This window comes from Dermacentor variabilis, chromosome 4 (assembly GCF_050947875.1).
Source record: "Dermacentor variabilis isolate Ectoservices chromosome 4, ASM5094787v1, whole genome shotgun sequence".
NCBI lineage: Eukaryota > Metazoa > Arthropoda > Arachnida > Ixodida > Ixodidae > Dermacentor > Dermacentor variabilis.
In genome coordinates, this window is record NC_134571.1 from 79,589,737 (window position 1) to 79,606,550 (window position 16,814).

The 16,814-nt window shown below is 43.6% G+C and overlaps 1 protein-coding gene across 1 annotated transcript in view; it reads left to right on the forward strand.

Moving 5' to 3' along the window:
• The window catches only part of Cyfip (Cytoplasmic FMR1-interacting protein Sra-1), a 61,150-nt gene that overhangs the window by 5,500 nt on the left and 38,836 nt on the right, over nt 1-16,814 (forward strand). The window contains 8 exon segments of the mRNA XM_075689552.1: nt 427-504; nt 597-698; nt 2,299-2,480; nt 4,758-4,983; nt 8,893-8,997; nt 10,820-11,023; nt 11,744-11,917; nt 13,192-13,287. Coding sequence (XP_075545667.1) covers nt 427-504; nt 597-698; nt 2,299-2,480; nt 4,758-4,983; nt 8,893-8,997; nt 10,820-11,023; nt 11,744-11,917; nt 13,192-13,287 — 1,167 coding nt within the window.

The following is a 16,814-nucleotide window of genomic DNA, read 5'->3' on the forward strand; positions in this document are numbered from 1 at the left end:
GCTCAGAGAGCGTTTCCTCAGAGGAGAATGTGTGTGATGTTTTTTTTCTTTTTAAATACAAATAGATAACATCTTGACCATTAAAAGAATTTAATATATTTTACGAATATTTAGTATTTTTTTGTCTTCAACAGCAGCTTTCCTCAACTGTTAAAGTTGGTAGGGCTGTAAGTGTTTCAAGATGTATACGAAAGGTTTACATGGTCTTCAATGCATAATTTTCATCATTGCTTTTACTTTTGATGCAATGTCTTAGTATGCACAATTATGCACACAGCACTTGAAGGTGATCTGTCTAGCTATCACCTTCAGTATGAGTTTGTTATTGTGTGGGCGACATTCACATTTAAAGAGCCTAGAAGTGTCTTGGTTACCACAGTTCTCGACGTCAGCGTAATTCAACTAGTTCCTCTTAACTTGTTGCAGAACGAAATGCTTGAGCAAGGACAGGAGCATGCAGTCATGCTTTATACATGGAGGTGTTGCTCACGTGCCATTCCACAGGTACAGCCTTTCTTTTATTATATTTTCACTACTTTGTAATTTGTGTGACTGCGATTTTGCAATTATTTTATGCTTGTCTATGTTCTTTCCAGCCTAAGTCAAATGAGCAACCGAATAGGGTAGAGATTTATGAAAAGACAGTTGAAGTGCTTGCACCTGAGGTAAACAAGTTGCTCAACTTCATGTACTTTCAGGTAAGATTTCATGTACTTTCAGGTTGCAAGCTGTTTATCTATATTGCATACATTGCTAGTAACTTTTTTATTCCCACTGAATTAGATCACATCAGCTTACATTTCTGTAAACTTGTTGACTCAAGGAAGTGCATGTTTATGAAGCATAGAAACATTTGAGAACTACTAGACAATCTTTTTGTCTCTCAGTGTTCTGTACTACAAGCCCTTGAGTGTTTCTATGGTCAAGCTGTATGTTAGTAAACCAAGGGTGATGTAGGGTGGGGGACATTGGGGGGAAAAGGCAGGAGGGGCAACTCTTGGTTCTGTTTCAGTGTATGCTACTTTCTGGGGGATTCATTGGCAGAAATATTTCTGAAACTTCTGCATAACACTCAAAATATCTAGGTTACGAGGTCTTTATCTTTTTGCTATAGTTCTAACATTTTCACTGTCACCGACTGTGCCAGTCAACACGCATATCTTTGACAAGCTAAGCTGTAGTAGTAGAGCTTGATGAAAGATGCTTGCCTTTTCACATTCTTTAAATTTTGCACAAAATAGTACTCTGAGACACACATTCTCATTGTGACTACCTTTTAATTTAACCCCACGAAGTCGAATGTATCATATTTGGAATGTGGAATTTGATGTCTCGAAAAGAAAAAAAAAGCTATATTTGCATTTTTGGCACTCTGAAGCGAGGTTTCAGTTGGTGGATAGCTGAGCAATGTAATAATTTATTTATTACTATAAAATTAATTTAACTCAATTACCATTTCATAATTTGTTTGGTATGAATGTACTCTCAGAAGCCAGAAAATGTGATTGAGTTGTTATACCTTTCCTTTAGATAAAATGGCGTTAGTGCTTCCTGGGGCTGTGTGTGTGTGTGTGTGTGTGTGTGTGTGTGTGTGTGTGTGTGTGTGTGTGTGTGTGTGTGTGTGTGTGTGTGTGTGTGTGTGTGTGTGTGTGTGTGTGTGTGTGTGTGTGTGTGTGTGTGTGTGTGTGTGTGTGTGTGTGTGTGTGTGTGTGTGTGTGTGTGTGTGTGTGTGTGTGTGTGTGTGTGTGTGTGTGTGTGTGTGTGTGTGTGTGTGTGTGTGTGTGTGTGTGTGTGTGTGTGTGTGTGTGTGTGTGTGTGTGTGTGTGTGTGTGTGTGTGTGTGTGTGTGTGTGTGTGTGTGTGTGTGTGTGTGTGTGTGTGTGTGTGTGTGTGTGTGTGTGTGTGTGTGTGTGTGTGTGTGTGTGTGTGTGTGTGTGTGTGTGTGTGTGTGTGTGTGTGTGTGTGTGTGTGTGTGTGTGTGTGTGTGTGTGTGTGTGTGTGTGTGTGTGTGTGTGTGTGTGTGTGTGTGTGTGTGTGTGTGTGTGTGTGTGTGTGTGTGTGTGTGTGTGTGTGTGTGTGTGTGTGTGTGTGTGTGTGTGTGTGTGTGTGTGTGTGTGTGTGTGTGTGTGTGTGTGTGTGTGTGTGTGTGAACTGTCGACAGCTGCTTTTCATGGACCCTTTGGTTTGGTGTTTGAATCCACTTCCTCACATTTGTTAACCTTTTATGCATGCTTCCTTAGAGGCCACTTTGCACTGTCTTTTTTTTAGCAGGAAATAAAGCATCCTTCTGCACTTTCAGAGAAGGGCCATTGACCGGTTCACAGCTGAGGTTAGGAGGTTGTGCCATGCTGAAAAACGGAAAGACTTCGTGTCAGAAGCCTACCTCTTAACCCTTGGCAAGTTCATCAATATGTTTGCTGTGCTGGATGAGCTGAAGAACATGAAGTCCAGTGTGAAAAATGACTATGCAACTTACAGGAGGTATGTTCATCCTTAGTTGCTCTAGATGTGCATGCGGTACGACAGTGCATCTATAATTTGTATATACAGTTCAAAACACGTATAATCTGTGGAATGGTGCCTTGGGCTGATCCAAATGGATGTAGGTATATACGTAATTCCCAGTGTCTCGCTCTCCAGAGTGTCTACCAACCGGGAAAACCAGGAATCATCAGGGATTTTGAATAGTCTAGAAGTACTCAGGGAAAACTCGGGGAATTAGTGCTTCAATCAGAGAAAAGTAGCTGTAAATTTATTGAAAGGGAACAAAAATCTCCCTACTGCTGGTTCGAGTAAAAGAGACAAATTGTAACGGATTGCTCTTGACGCCGTGTCGTCAGCTGAAGGAGTTGCCAGTGTGAAGTCAACAACCGATTTTTCGGACTCCCTATTTTTAGGAAATGCCTGATAATGTAGACGTCTAAGCAGCGCCACCACATGCCCCGTAGAGTCAATGTCAAAATAGAGTCAGATGCAAGAACCCGTCGCCGTCCGATTTTAAGGACTTTTTGCCACGATCGCAAGTCCGAAATGCCATTAATCAACGCCAACACCGCCGTTTGGTTATCTCGCCGCGTCAAACCAGCGCTCTCGCACTTAGATCCGCTGGCAGCCGTAGCCACCATTTCGGCAACGCGAGGCTTAGTTGGTTCGACGTTCGCTCTTAAGGTTCTTGCCGTCAGGTGCCGTATTATTCATTGAAAGAATTCGCCGCTGTCAGTAGTGGCACCGACTCCGCCTCTGTAAACCTCGCGATTGACTTCGAAGCTTAGAAGCATGGCGCGTTGCATAATGCTGCTTCCCGAAACGCAGCTTCGCCTTAGCACAGCGATGTTACGCGGTGAAGCGTACATGAAGTAGTGCGGTGAAGCTTAACAAGCGTGGGAAGGGGCAATTGTCACTGGACACGGTGCATACTCCATAATTATACACGCGTGCACCCGCCGTCTTCTGTCAAAATAAGAGGACCGATATGCATAATACGTGTACTGGCAGGCCTTCAGGGCTTTTTCAGGCGTGCCTGTGACGATTTGAGCCCTTAAGGCCAGTAAAAGACATGCATTCATTTTTTCGGACTGCGCGATATGATTTTTTGGACGTTCGCGTGGCCCCTAGGGAGTCCGAAAAATCGGACGTTGACTATATAACTGACCAAGAGGATGCTTCAAATAATCCTTGGGGCAAACACGCAGTGTAATGAGGGCAAGAAGAGAAATGACCGTCGCATTGAGGAATGATCGGGAAAGGAACTCTGTTGCCTCTTCTTTGAAGGAGCTTGAGCCTGAAAAGCAAAGTGTTGACTGACGCCATGATGCAGGCGACCCTCATCCAAACCAAAATAAACTCTTGAAAGCAGTGAAATGCAAAATGGAGGCACTGTGTGCGGGCTTAGAGTATGTGAGGGCAGTTGAGGTTGACTTTCCAGCTGCTGAAAAACTCTCACTTGTGACAAAGTTCGGGCCTAATGCCAATGATCTTGCTTTCACTTGATAGAAATAACTCATATTTGAAAATATTAGGTTCTGTATGCATCTATTTTTATTCATATTTGAAAATGTTTGACTCTATTTGCACTGGGCTTTATCATCTTTTTTTAAAATATATTTTAGTTGCTGTGCATTTTACTATCCCCTCCGTTCAGTTTTCTATTTTGAATAAAATAAACTCTACTCCTTACTATTCAAGCTGGATTAAGTTGTTCTTTATTTTTTTAAACGCTTGCTTGAGAGTGACAGCATCGAGCGATGGGGTGTCAGCCTGTCTTGACGTAAAATAAAGTTCTGTGTCACTCAGGGAAAACCTGAAAAACTCGGGGAACTTGAAAATGTCAAACTGGTCGACACCATGCTCTCTTTTCTAGATAGTAAACCGTAATGGAATCCCTCTCCCCACATTAAAAACAGTTTATCTTTGAAGTTCTTTCTCACTAAAAGATTTGAAATAGATGTGGCACTGCGTCTTTTGTCTTTGCCAGCAAAACACATCACATAATTCTGCGCACCTTACTCTCAAACCAGTGATATAGATCGAACTGATCTTTCAGTATTCTGTTTTAATTTTCTTTTCTTATGCGTGATACCTATTTGCAATCGCATGAACATCTTGCAGGGTCATTAATACTTTGGAATTGTTACTTTGCTTCTTTCGTATCAGTCTTTTTTCTTTATTTTTGTCTTGTTTTCGGTCCCTTTCAAATTTTGTCTTGATTGTTCAAATGCACGAATTGCGTCTCGTTTAGATCCAAGATTTATCTTCCAGGGCAGCCCAGTTCCTGAAGGTAATGGCTGACTCTCAAGCACTTCAGGAGTCGCAGAACCTGTCCATGTTCCTGGCAACGCAAAACAAAATACGCGACACACTCAAGGAGACCCTGGAAAAGATTGTTGGCTATGATGACCTCTTAGCAGACATTGTCAACATCTGTGTCCAGATGTACGAGACCAAAATGTACATGCTGCCTGCAGAGAAGCACATGCTGGTTAAGGTGAGTGCATCACATGGAGGGTTGTTCAATAAAGACTGGGACTGGCACTCTGAAGCTCTTATTTCTGAAAAATAATCACCGACACTTTTATTTCCTCCTATGTACTTTGTATTAAGCGAAATGCATCTGTCCTATTATGCTTACCAAGCCTGGAAAACGTAGCTGAAGCTATCTTTTGCCATTATTCAGGAAAATTACCTCCAGTGCCTTGACTGCATCTTGTTCCTCATCAAAGCATAGTCCCTCCAGGTTTATTTTTGTCATGGGGTGCAAGAAGTAACATGATGCCAAGTCTGTATTGTGTGGAAGGTGGAAAATCACTTCGATGTTTTGACAAGCCAGAAATTGAGTTGATGTTCGCAACATGAGCCCTTGCATTGTCATTCTTGCAGCCAATCTGCATCCTAGCCTTTTTGGTGAGGCTGTCTCTTTTCTACCCACTGAGCGCTTTGGAATTTTGTCGCTATTTCACAGCAGTATACCCACCTCTTGTCAGCAGTAGTAATGGTCTTCCTCCAATTTTCACCTACTTCAACACATTGTTTCCACTCCAGGCAAAAGGCAAACGTTCACAAGGTTTTATTTTTGGATTGGAATAAGCAGTCAAGAGGTCTGTCATGCACAGACTGTAGATATGTGAAGATGTTCCTTCAAAATTTTACATGTCCTTGCTACTGAAATGTGCAGGTAGTGGTCGAGTTGTTCGACAGTAGGACATCCATTGGTCTCAGTTGTGATCATTGCTACGTTGATGGTTTCCTCTGAAACGACCGAAAAAGGTGCAACATCCCTCCCTGCAAATCAGGGTCATCCCTGCCTTCTAGAGCTGTGCACGGGCCGCAATTCTGAACCCGCACCCGGCCCGGGCCCTACACTACCACAGGCGGCCCGGTCCGGCCAGACGCTAAAGAAGCCCGAGTTCGCCCGGCCCGACCATTCATGTAAAAGGGGCTCCCCTAGCACACCTTTAACGAGGGACATTTTTGGTGGATGGCCCCTGCCATTGTTGCTTGCAACTTTCACATTTCGCAGCATTTCACATGAGACGCAGCATTTCGCATTCATTTTCGCAGCATTTTCACATGAGACGGGCAGGCGAGTATCGCGGTGAAGCTGCCGCAGCGGGCAGCTATATACTGTATCCGATCGCTCGCACCTCGTGTATTTTCTTGTTTACATGGAATCTAGCAGCCCGAAAATTTATCATACGATCGGAGTTTGTTGACGCACTGAACCTTGGTGCCGAAAATTTTGTTTTCCAGGAAAGTATCAACCGGTAAAAAATGAGCGTAACTCTCTTGTGTCATTTTTTGTGTTCTCAATCGAGAGTGTTGGCGCCGGGAAAATGTGCGTTATGGGAACGTATCAACGAGGTTCTACTGTAAATACTATTACTGCCACATTTGAAAGAAAGCGACGCACCCACTGGTGAAAAATAATGAAGTTGCAATGTTACCAGAAAACACCGGGAGATAGCACAGGAAGGCCTAGACAGTCTTTATTGAGCAACTCTTGCATTTTCCCATGCTTCTGAACTTGTGTTCGTTGTAGCGACTCCTTTCCTGCTTGAGTAAGAAAGGTAAGGGGAACCACTGTAGATCTAACCTTAGTGGCTGTGCCTTTTTGCTGCTGAGCTTGAGGTTGCAGATTCAATCTCATCCTTGGTGGCCGCATTTCAATTGAGGCAAAATGCAAAAATGCTTGTTTACTTAGATTTAGCGCATGAGAAAAAAAGCTCTAGGTGGTCGAAATTAGTCCAGAGTCCCCCTCTACAGCGTGCCTCATTATCCAATCATGGTTATGGCACGTAAAATCCCACAATTGAATTATTTTTCATGAATAAGGGGTTCTGAGGGGCTCAATATTCATTGCGGTAGCAACTCTAGGCGCATTTCTGCCGTTCGCATCGCCGTGAGGTACCATATAAAGTCCAAGGGCAATAAAGCTGTCGTTGCATACTGTATGCTGTATGTGCGAGTGAAAGCATGCGAGGGTGAGCCGGCGATTGCTGCTCAATCTCTAGCACGCAAGGGAGGAAAGCAGGGAGGAAACACTTTGGAGAAAGAGGAGGGCGCATTCTTCAAGGTGGCCTGGGTGGGCGTGCTCAAACACCGAGGCCACTGTGTCTTTTTGCGGCTTAGTTCATGTTGATGCGGGAGGTATTGCAAAGGTCAATTCGCTCATTGCTGCTGCCGCACTTCCTTACTCCAGCATTTTGACAGCGAGTTTCCGCGGTCATCGAGTGAAATGTGTTCGTTTGCTTGTGTGCGCATGACGCCATGCTTGTTAAAATAGTTAGTATACCTATGTTTACAAGTTTATACGGCCGATAAAACTACCATCGTTACTTTGTATAGCTGTCCACTAATTTGCTATTGCAATCGTTGCTTCGCCTTTCGGGCGAAACTGCAACTTCTTTTGTTAGTCACAGCCATACAAAGCAATAGGCAAAGAAGCCATGCAAAGCATAGGAAGTCGTTTAAAGTAAATGCAGAAATGATCAGGTAAAGAGAAATGAAACTGATCGAAAAGATAACTTGCTGCAGATAACGTGTGTGGTGCTTTACCATTTAAGCTACCACAGTGGCCATCCTTTCACCCACTTCCTTGGGTGTGTGTGTGTTTTAAGATTAGCCCTGGGAGCCATAGCCAGCACTACTCATAGCCAAGGCAGTGGATATAGAATTCCCTTTAACCCTTTGAGGGTCGAATTATTTTGAAAATAACTTTCCCAGCTGGTCATATTACTTTATTGCGGATCTTGAATGTACAAAACGTATAAAGTAGGGAATAAATAGTAAAAAAAAAATTAGGAACAGTATTTTGGTGTCGGCATCACTCAGAACTGGAAAATGTTCAATAGCATTTGAGAGTGTGGTACTCCTTGAAACACTGTTCTATGCACAGCGCCTTATCGCAGTCCGCACACCTAAACACCTGACAGCCGCACACAAACCATACTTAACACCTGAACACCTAACACCTGACAGCCACACCTAAACACCTGAACAGACACCTGCGTGTCTGTTCTCCTCTTGGAGCAACGAGTTGTGTTGGCGCACACGACATCTTCTCTGCGTGCGGCTGCCTTGGGCAGAGGTCTGAGGCACCTTCTCACGTAAGCGTGTTGCCGCAGAGAGCAAGAATACCTTGTGAGTGGTGGTGATAAACAAGCTAAGAGCAGCGCCAATCAAGATAGAAATCAACTTCCGCCGCCCCTGCGAGAGCGTGCCTACAAAGAGAAAAATTACATTTTGCGCACGCCGTTGCGATCACGCGGCGAAACCGAAACCGCAAAAGGGGTGTTGCCGCAGTCTGCGCGACGCGCTGAAGCTAGACATCAGTTCTGTTTATCTCCCCAAGAAGGTAGCACAAATTTCAAACGCTTCTTGCAAATCCTAAGAGGTGCCAGCACCTCCCAGTGAGCGCGCATCGTCATTATGGCGCGAAATTTCAAACGGAGGGTCGAAACCGTACCCGTGCGGCAAAGACCTTGCGGGACAGAAAACCACTGCCATACATGGTATCAAGACTGCCAACTTCAAGGCCCCTGCTGTGCAATGAGCAAGTAGGATGAGGGGATCCGAGGGGCTGGATTTTTTGTTAGTCACAACCGTATTAAGCAAAAGACTGTTAATGCTTTTCTTTTTTTTAATGCATTTGCTGCTGCTTTGTTCTTTTTATGCTATTTGTTGCTGTTCAGAGGAGCATTAGGGCTTGTTCAGATATTTTATTAATTTATTTTTCTGTATCTCTTGCTTGCTTTCTGTTCATGTGATCTGAATAAAGGAAATGTTTCTTGTTGCAAAATAACACGTGAAATATTATTCCTGACATTTTGTTCTCACTATCTGTCTCGAGAAAGATGCTTGCAGACTGTTGATGGCTTTTTATCTTTCCTATGGTTAGGTGATGGGATTTGGTCTTTTTCTAATGGACGGAGAGGTGTGCAACATCAACAAACAAGACCAGAAGAAACGGATAAACATCAGCAAGATCGACAAGATATTCAAGGTTCGATTGTCATTTGTTGCCTGCATGCATTTCATTGGACTTGTCGAAATTCTGCCACCCATTTTTATTGCACACAAAATCCTGTAACTGTATTCTGTAGGAAATGCTGGAAAAATTGGCCTTACTATAATTAGTGTCTTCATTATTTCTAATAGTTCTGGTTGACCTGGTGGATCATGTTTAGAAACATTGTTGCACTAACATGTCATTGGTGCTGGGAAAAGTCATGTCAGAGCAATTACACTTTTGTTTGGGTTGCCTAGGGCTTGCTTTATGTTCTTTGCTGTTGTCATTGCACATTATGGTTGTGGTACTTTTGTCAGTGTAAATTCGTAGCTTTGCTAGCAGAAGTGGCCTCCACTTGGATGAAATGAAAATTATGGCTACAAATTTGTTGTGACAATCACTGGTGCTCCTTACAGGGATAATAAAAAGAAAAAGGATTTCTTCTGTATTAGTAAATCAGCCTTCCACAATGCCGAAACACCACTCTTACTGCGAGAAAGCACTTGATAGATGAGAAAAAAGGCACAAAAACAAAAGACGGGTGGTGACGCCACGTTGGAAGTTCCCGCACTAGCCCTCCGTGACGTCATGAATTTTGTAGGCGTCTGCTAAAACATAGGTAATTACTTAGAGGTAAAGATTGACTACCTTGTGTTCTAAGGAGCCAATGACTGAATATGGCAAGTTTCTGGAATTTTGACTCGACCAACACTGCCAGAATGCGAAAAGTTACTTTGAAATCTGTGACGTCACACTGACGTACTGGCATTTAGGTTTCGGTCTGAAATTTAAAAAAATATATATATGCTTGGATCTTCATTTTCTCTTATAATAATCAACCTATCATTGCAAAATTAACGAAAATGGAGTTTTCAAGTACTACCTTATCAGTCAAACTAATTTGTTTCGCTTTAGTGTCTCTTTAAAGTTTAAAAGAAAATATATATCTTTCGATCATTTCTGGCTGTTTATCATCAGAAAATTAAATGTGGAACCTAGCGGCTGTTTGATTGATGGCTTTCTTCTTCTTCTGGATTGCCTATTTATGCAGCTAGCACACATTCTGTCTGTGGTGGGACAGTGGCCATTGTTTCCATTTGCGAGCAAGCTCTTTCCTCTCTTCTCTATGTGATTGTTTTTGTGTTTGCAAACATACTGATAAAAAAAATATTGCATGAACGAAGTTATCCACATGCAAGCTAATGTTGTGATGCAAGATGAGATCAAGTGGCTGTGTGAAATACTGGTTGTGTTTGCTGTGCCTCACTTCTACGTTTAAGGCCCATTTTGACACCAGGGGTATTTGTGCCTGTTGGTGATGGTGATATAGATCACACACTCAGTGTGGAAGGAGCAAGGACATTTACATAGAAACAAACAAAGCAATATTCTGCATTCTATTTGCACTCTAAGAAAACTGCAGTTCTTATTAGATGATGACGTTGAAGGCCTTTTTTAGTCTAAAAAAAAAAAGCGATACGTTGCAGTTTTTCTTCTCTGCGGTTTGAAATATTAATGCATTATGTTCCTGTATATTTTTTTTCCCCTGCTTGTCGCAATCTCATGCAAGGTTTTGTGGCCTAATATGCATCCTGCAATCTCTATAGGTTAAGCATACATTAGAAAGTTGGCACACTGTTCCACACTGTAAGTCAATAACGCTTAATATGAAGCTTGCGTAAGTGGGTGTTAGAGGCACATTGAGAGAACATAGCTGAATGAAGAATTCTAAGTCTTTATGTTTCCATTCTGTTGCATAGAGCCCTTCATGAACACTACTTCATTCATGACTGTGCCCTTTCATGGCTCCCTGTAGGCTCTGGAAATGGTGCCACTGTTTGGAGACATGCAGATAGCACCATTCCACTATATCAAGTGCAGCCCACACTATGAGGCATCCCGGTGGCCATTGGCAAGTGCGAGCAGCCCAAGCCCTCAATCTGACCTCTTGCAACATCTGCCAGCCATTCGAGATGACTACGAACGCTACATCAGCGAACTCGCACGTCACAGTAATGAGGTTGGCATCTTTTTGCTGACTCTCTTCTGGTTGACCTCGCTGCCTTTCCTGTCCTTGTTTTCTATTCTCTCTGTGCAACTGCCTCTCCTGTACCACCACTTTTATTTATTTGTTTGGTCATTTATTTGTTTCCTGTGAATTGGAGGCAGGTGATGTGTCTGAAATCCGATAGCTGGGAGGACTTGCATATTAGTGCCTAGCACTGACCACATTTCAAGGAGGACATGATTCAAGAACACGCCAGGACTTAGCCCTGATTAATCCACAGCCATCTCCTGTAACACATGCTGTGTTTTTGGGACGATGTTAATCGATAAATCTGGGAGTGTGCAGTGGAGTAGCATTGGGATGCATTAGTGCTGCCTCCCTGTTGAGTATTTTTTGTCTGAAGAGAGCTGTAAATGTATCGTAAGAAAAGGTCTTGATGTGTACAGAAGTTCCACTGAGATATAATGTTCTTGTGATCATTTCTTTTAACATTCTTTATGATGAATCATATTCTGTGGAAGAGCATAGTTTTGAATAAAGGGAAAATCAGACATCCACCTGTTCGTAGCAATTGCTACAAAGGAAACCCATACGGGTTCCTCGAAAGAAAACGCCTGTCTGATTTTCCCTTTATTCATTACTTCTCTCCACCTTGCGGGTTTCCGCAGAACTACTACGTCAAAGAGCATAGTTTGTTTTGAATCTCCTAAATTAATCTAGATATCATTGCAGGTCACAACAACCGTAAAAGAAACGCCACGAACTGATGCAGAGAACAAGGAGCTGAACGACTTGGCTCTTAGGGGACTCCAACTCCTGTCTGACTGGACAACTCACGTCACAGAGCTTTACTCATGGAAGTTGATGCACCCTACTGACCCACACCAGAACAAGGACTGTCCACAGGTTAGTATTTTTCCTACTGCATACGGCTAGACAGCTAACACACACTACTGTGAAGCTTGAGGTCTGGAGTTTTGCTCTGGTCATACTATGTTATGAGTATAAAAGCTAAAATTCATTGAAACTTGTGACTGTGGAACATCAAGCAACTCTAAATGCAACAGGCTCTCAAGATATGTGCTTTGCAATTGTCATTTATATTTTCTTTTGTTTGTAGGAGGGGCACTGTGTCATGGGCTTTACATTACTGTATTTACTCGAATCTAGGCCGACCTCTATTCTAAGCCGAACCCCTAAAGTCCGAAGCCAACAAAAAAATATTATATATTACCTCAAATGTAGGCCGAACAAAAAAAGTGAGGACAGCGTTCACAAAATGCAAACAGCATTTATTGAATCTGAACGTGCAGAGCTCATTCGATGTTGTCGTCGCTGCTAGACTCGTCGCTGTGTTCCTTGTCACTGTCACCTTCAAACAGTGCACTATCTTCGGTACCGTCAAGCGCATTAGATATGCTGCACTTTTTAAAGGCTTGCACAATCAAAGTACTTGGCACTGTAGTGGCATCTCCTGCTTGGTGCCATCGCGATAACACCACGCCACACACTGATACAGCCGACACGACACAGGTCAAAATGGCGACCTCGTTTGTGTGCGGTTGGCTACCGGCACAGCTAGTAGCAGCTGCGATACTAACTTTTCTAGATGGCCCTAGCTATGCACCATATTTAGCAGTTTCAATGAAAAACTGGCACCTTTTTTAAAATCCTCGAATCTAAGCCGACCCTAGAGTTTAGAATATAATTATTTGAAAAAAACTATCGGCCTAGATTCAAATAAATACAGTATATGCGAGGATATCAGGATTAATATTACCATTGTGTTTGATTTGTGTTTAAGACAATAAACATTCATGGCAACAATTGTCTTTAATGGTATGTGTTTCTCAAATGCAAAAATAATGTTGGAATTGTGCTTAAAAACGGAATTGAAGTAAGTGTTTTAATCCATTGCAGTAAAGTCTCACAGCTCTGGCTGACTTATAGGTTACCTAAAATTTTGTCATCATTTCACCACATGCTTCATTTAAATGCTTTGGTGTTCGGTCTTGAGTCATCAGTGTTGTGTATCTTATAGCTTGCAAACCTGTAGCCCCTTCTTTGCAAATGTAGATCAACTTGCATCTAACAGTTCAACAGTTCACGCTTTTAGATAAATGTACTTGCGTGATATTAAGCATCCTATTCGCCCCCCCTTCCTTCCTCCTTTCTCACAGGAGGCTGAGGAGTATGAGCGAGCCACACGTTATAACTATACTGATGAAGAAAAGTTCGGCTTGATTGAAGTGATAGCCATGGTAAAAGGCCTACAGGTGAGTGTATACTTCGAGCCATCTATGTCTTTCTTTTCTTCATTAAAAAAAAGATGTTCATATCTTGACAAGTTTCTGGGAAACTTGCTGAGCATGGTAAAACCGCAAGGTAACAGTACTTTAATACAAAAGAAATACTCCAGCTGTAAAAAGTGGGCAGTTGCAGAAAGCGTTGCCAATAGCTACAGCAGTGCTGTGTAGCACTGTGCAGAAATTGAAATTGTACACTTCAAAGGCATTCGCAATACAGCTGAGGCCACTGATAACATAGGTAACAGCATGTAGTGCAAGATCAGATATAATGCGGTCTTTTCTGACTCCCATCTATCCTCCCAGAGAACTCAATGTATATGCATACCGCTTATAGTGTAGCTGCACAAGACTAAATACCAGACACACTGTGGTTGACGGAAAATCCCGCAGGCAAGTCAGGCAGCGAGTGCATTTCTCAGCGAGGCACACCGGCCGAGGGGAGAGAGACGAGGACAATGTGGAGGAGGAGACGCAGAGCGAGCAAACGAACAAGGAACAGGGGGGAAAAACGCACGAACAAGCCGGCCCGTGCTCAAGGGTTGCCTAGGCGACAGGGAAGCCCTTTGCTCTGGCCGCTTGCCAGCCACATGGGGTCCGCACCGGACGTGTGCGCATTGTCATTCTTTGGCTCTTCAGTTTGTGTCAGACTTGGACAGTCAGACAAGGACAGGGCCGCAAAAATGTCTGAATTATCAGACAGGCCAGAAAAACAAATTTCGATGGTAAAATCATTTTTTTTTTGTTTTTGACAACTCCAGTGCTATGGCAAGATCAGTCGAGGCCACGAGTGTGTTCCAGGTTCAGCCGTTGCGATGTGCAGATATTGTGCGTGTGACCTTGACTTCATAACACTGTCAGTTTAAACCCACAAATTCCTCATTTCGGAACATTGTCCAGATGCGAACTTTTGCCGTTTCTATCAGTGCGCACACGTACCAACTTTGCTATATGTGTTTTCGGTATTTGCCAGTTGATCGCCTGCAAACCCCACTTCAAGTGCACTGCCATTAGCACAGCCTGTGTGCATGATCTCGCGCCAGATTAATGTGTATTCGTCTACGACTACAAACATATATCAAGGGCAAGCTTCCCGTAATGGCATGCTGCCCGACACCCCCGCCGTCTAGCACCATCTCGTCGGGAGTCAGCAGCTAAAGTTACGATGCAGAGTCAATGAAATGCTATGCAATGGCTGTATGGCACTTGGAAAAAAAAAAAAAATGGGGGAACCACCTTGTTTATGAAAGTGAGGCCATATTCTTTGATTCTCGGACACACACAGCTGCTTGGTCTACGTGTATTGCGTATACATGCCTTGGAAAAATGTTGTTTTGCTTATAGTGCTGTACCACTTATAGTGCAGAAATTCACGACTCCGGTGACTTAGGTTATGAACGATGTATGCTGTACTTACTCATATCACATGCCAGTGTGGTCCAATCAGGCTGTATGATCACATTTGAAAAAATGCTTCAAAACTTGTTGATTTTAAGTACATGCTTTTGCTGATAGAAGTATTCGGTAGCACACAAAGCCACCTAATGAATTTCAAGACATTTGTATCGATAGATTTTTTTAGTGTGATTAGCATTCTTTGCCTAAATCAGGTGTTTTGAGCCTATCTATTTATCTATCTAGCTACTTACACCGACCCAATGGTCCAAATTGTCTATCAGCTTGGGCCAATATAGGTATGCGCTTGTGGTCATGATGTCATTGTGGTCGTTGTATTGTCATCATTCTAGCTTCATGATCCAACTCTCACCATGTCGTCGCATCTTCTAAGCTGACCCAGTGACCAAAGTTGCCTAAAGGTTTTTCGCGTGCTGCGACTGGAGTTTAAAAAAAATCGGTGCAGTTGCACACGTTACAATGCAATTCTTAGAAGGCTAACTTCACACTGTTGTGATTCCAACAATTCAGCTGGTGCGACGCCTAGGGTTGCTTGCTGCCAGATTTCGTAACATACGCCACATAATTTTTCAAATGTAAAGAAAAAAAATCGTGCGTTGCGATATTATTGACTTGCCTTTAATAATTCTCTTAGCTGAGTAGAATTTTGGTGAACATGAGTAGAAGCAAGCTCGGCTGAGTAGAATTTTGGTGAATATCAGTCCGAGCAAGCTTGGTTGAGTAGAATTTTGGTGACTATCAGTCCGAGCAAGCTTGGTTGAGTAGAATTTTGGTGAATATGAGTAGAAGCAAGCTCGGCTGAGTAGAATTTTGTTGAATATCAGTCCGAGCAAGCTTGGTTGAGTAGAATTTTGGTGAATATGAGTCGGAGCTAGCTTAGCTGAGTAGAATTTTGGCAAATATTAGTCGTAGCAAGCTCAGGTGAGTAGAATTTTGGTGAGTATGAGTCTGAGAAAGCTCAGCTAAGTAGGATTTTGATGACTATGAGTCCGAGCAAGCTCAGTTGAGTAGAATTTTGGTAAATATGAGGCAGAACAAGTTCGGCCGAGTATAATTTTGGTGAATATGAGTCCGAGCAAGCTTGGCGAAGTAAAAGTTTGGTGAATATGGGGAGCCTGCACATACATGCCATTAAATTACGCTATGGAAATGCATCTCACAATCTAACAAAAAGAAGATTCAGATACACAAACGTCATGCTGTCTTTGGATATCTTGAAAGTTGCATTATACTTATTATTGCGATAGCAATTATATTGACACTCCAGGCGCATTTCTGCCGTCGCCGTCAGGTTCCATATGAGACAAAGAGTGTGAGGGTGAGCCGGCGAACACGGTTCAATCTCGTGTGCGTGAGCGAGAAACGCTGCCAAGATGCGCGTCTCTCCTGTGGCGCGTGACGCAGGGGTGTCAGACGAGGGAGGAGGGGCATTCTTTCCCAGCGGCTGTTAGGGTTCCTCGACGTCCTCCTCGCCCACCACTCCTTTATGGGGGTTCTCATACCCATGCTCTTGGGACAAAGGAACAACACAGTAGTGCAAACAGTCACAAGGGCATTTATTGCACCTTTCATCGATCAATGCCTGCTAGCCGAGTTGCTATCCACAAAACATGCCGATGGGCGCGCGACAAATCTAGGAAGTCCGACTCACCGCGACCGGATAGCGAGCGAATATGTCCGCCCCGTGCTGGATCCCAACATCTAGTCGTTCGCGCGTACGGTCACGCGAACGGTGGCGCGTTCGAAGGCAGGCCACGCGAGGTGGTCTCGCAAAAGCATGGGTCGACGCGTGCGGGACGTCCACGCTGCTCGCCGATCCACCGGGCAAGAGACAGCCTGTTCTCCCCTGCGCCCCCAAGTAACCCTGCCGTGAGGCAGCGTTAGCAGCGCAACACTCGCGCCATCTCTCGCACTGCGCCCCAACCATGCGGGAAAAGCATATCAGGGGACGCGCGTGAGTCGCGCATCCCCACATCTTACAGAGTGGAGACAACTGCGGTGCCTTCTGCGGCAATGGCCACGCAAATTGCGGATGCCGCAGTGGATGCCTTTGGCGGACGCTGTAGAGACGCGTTGCCAGC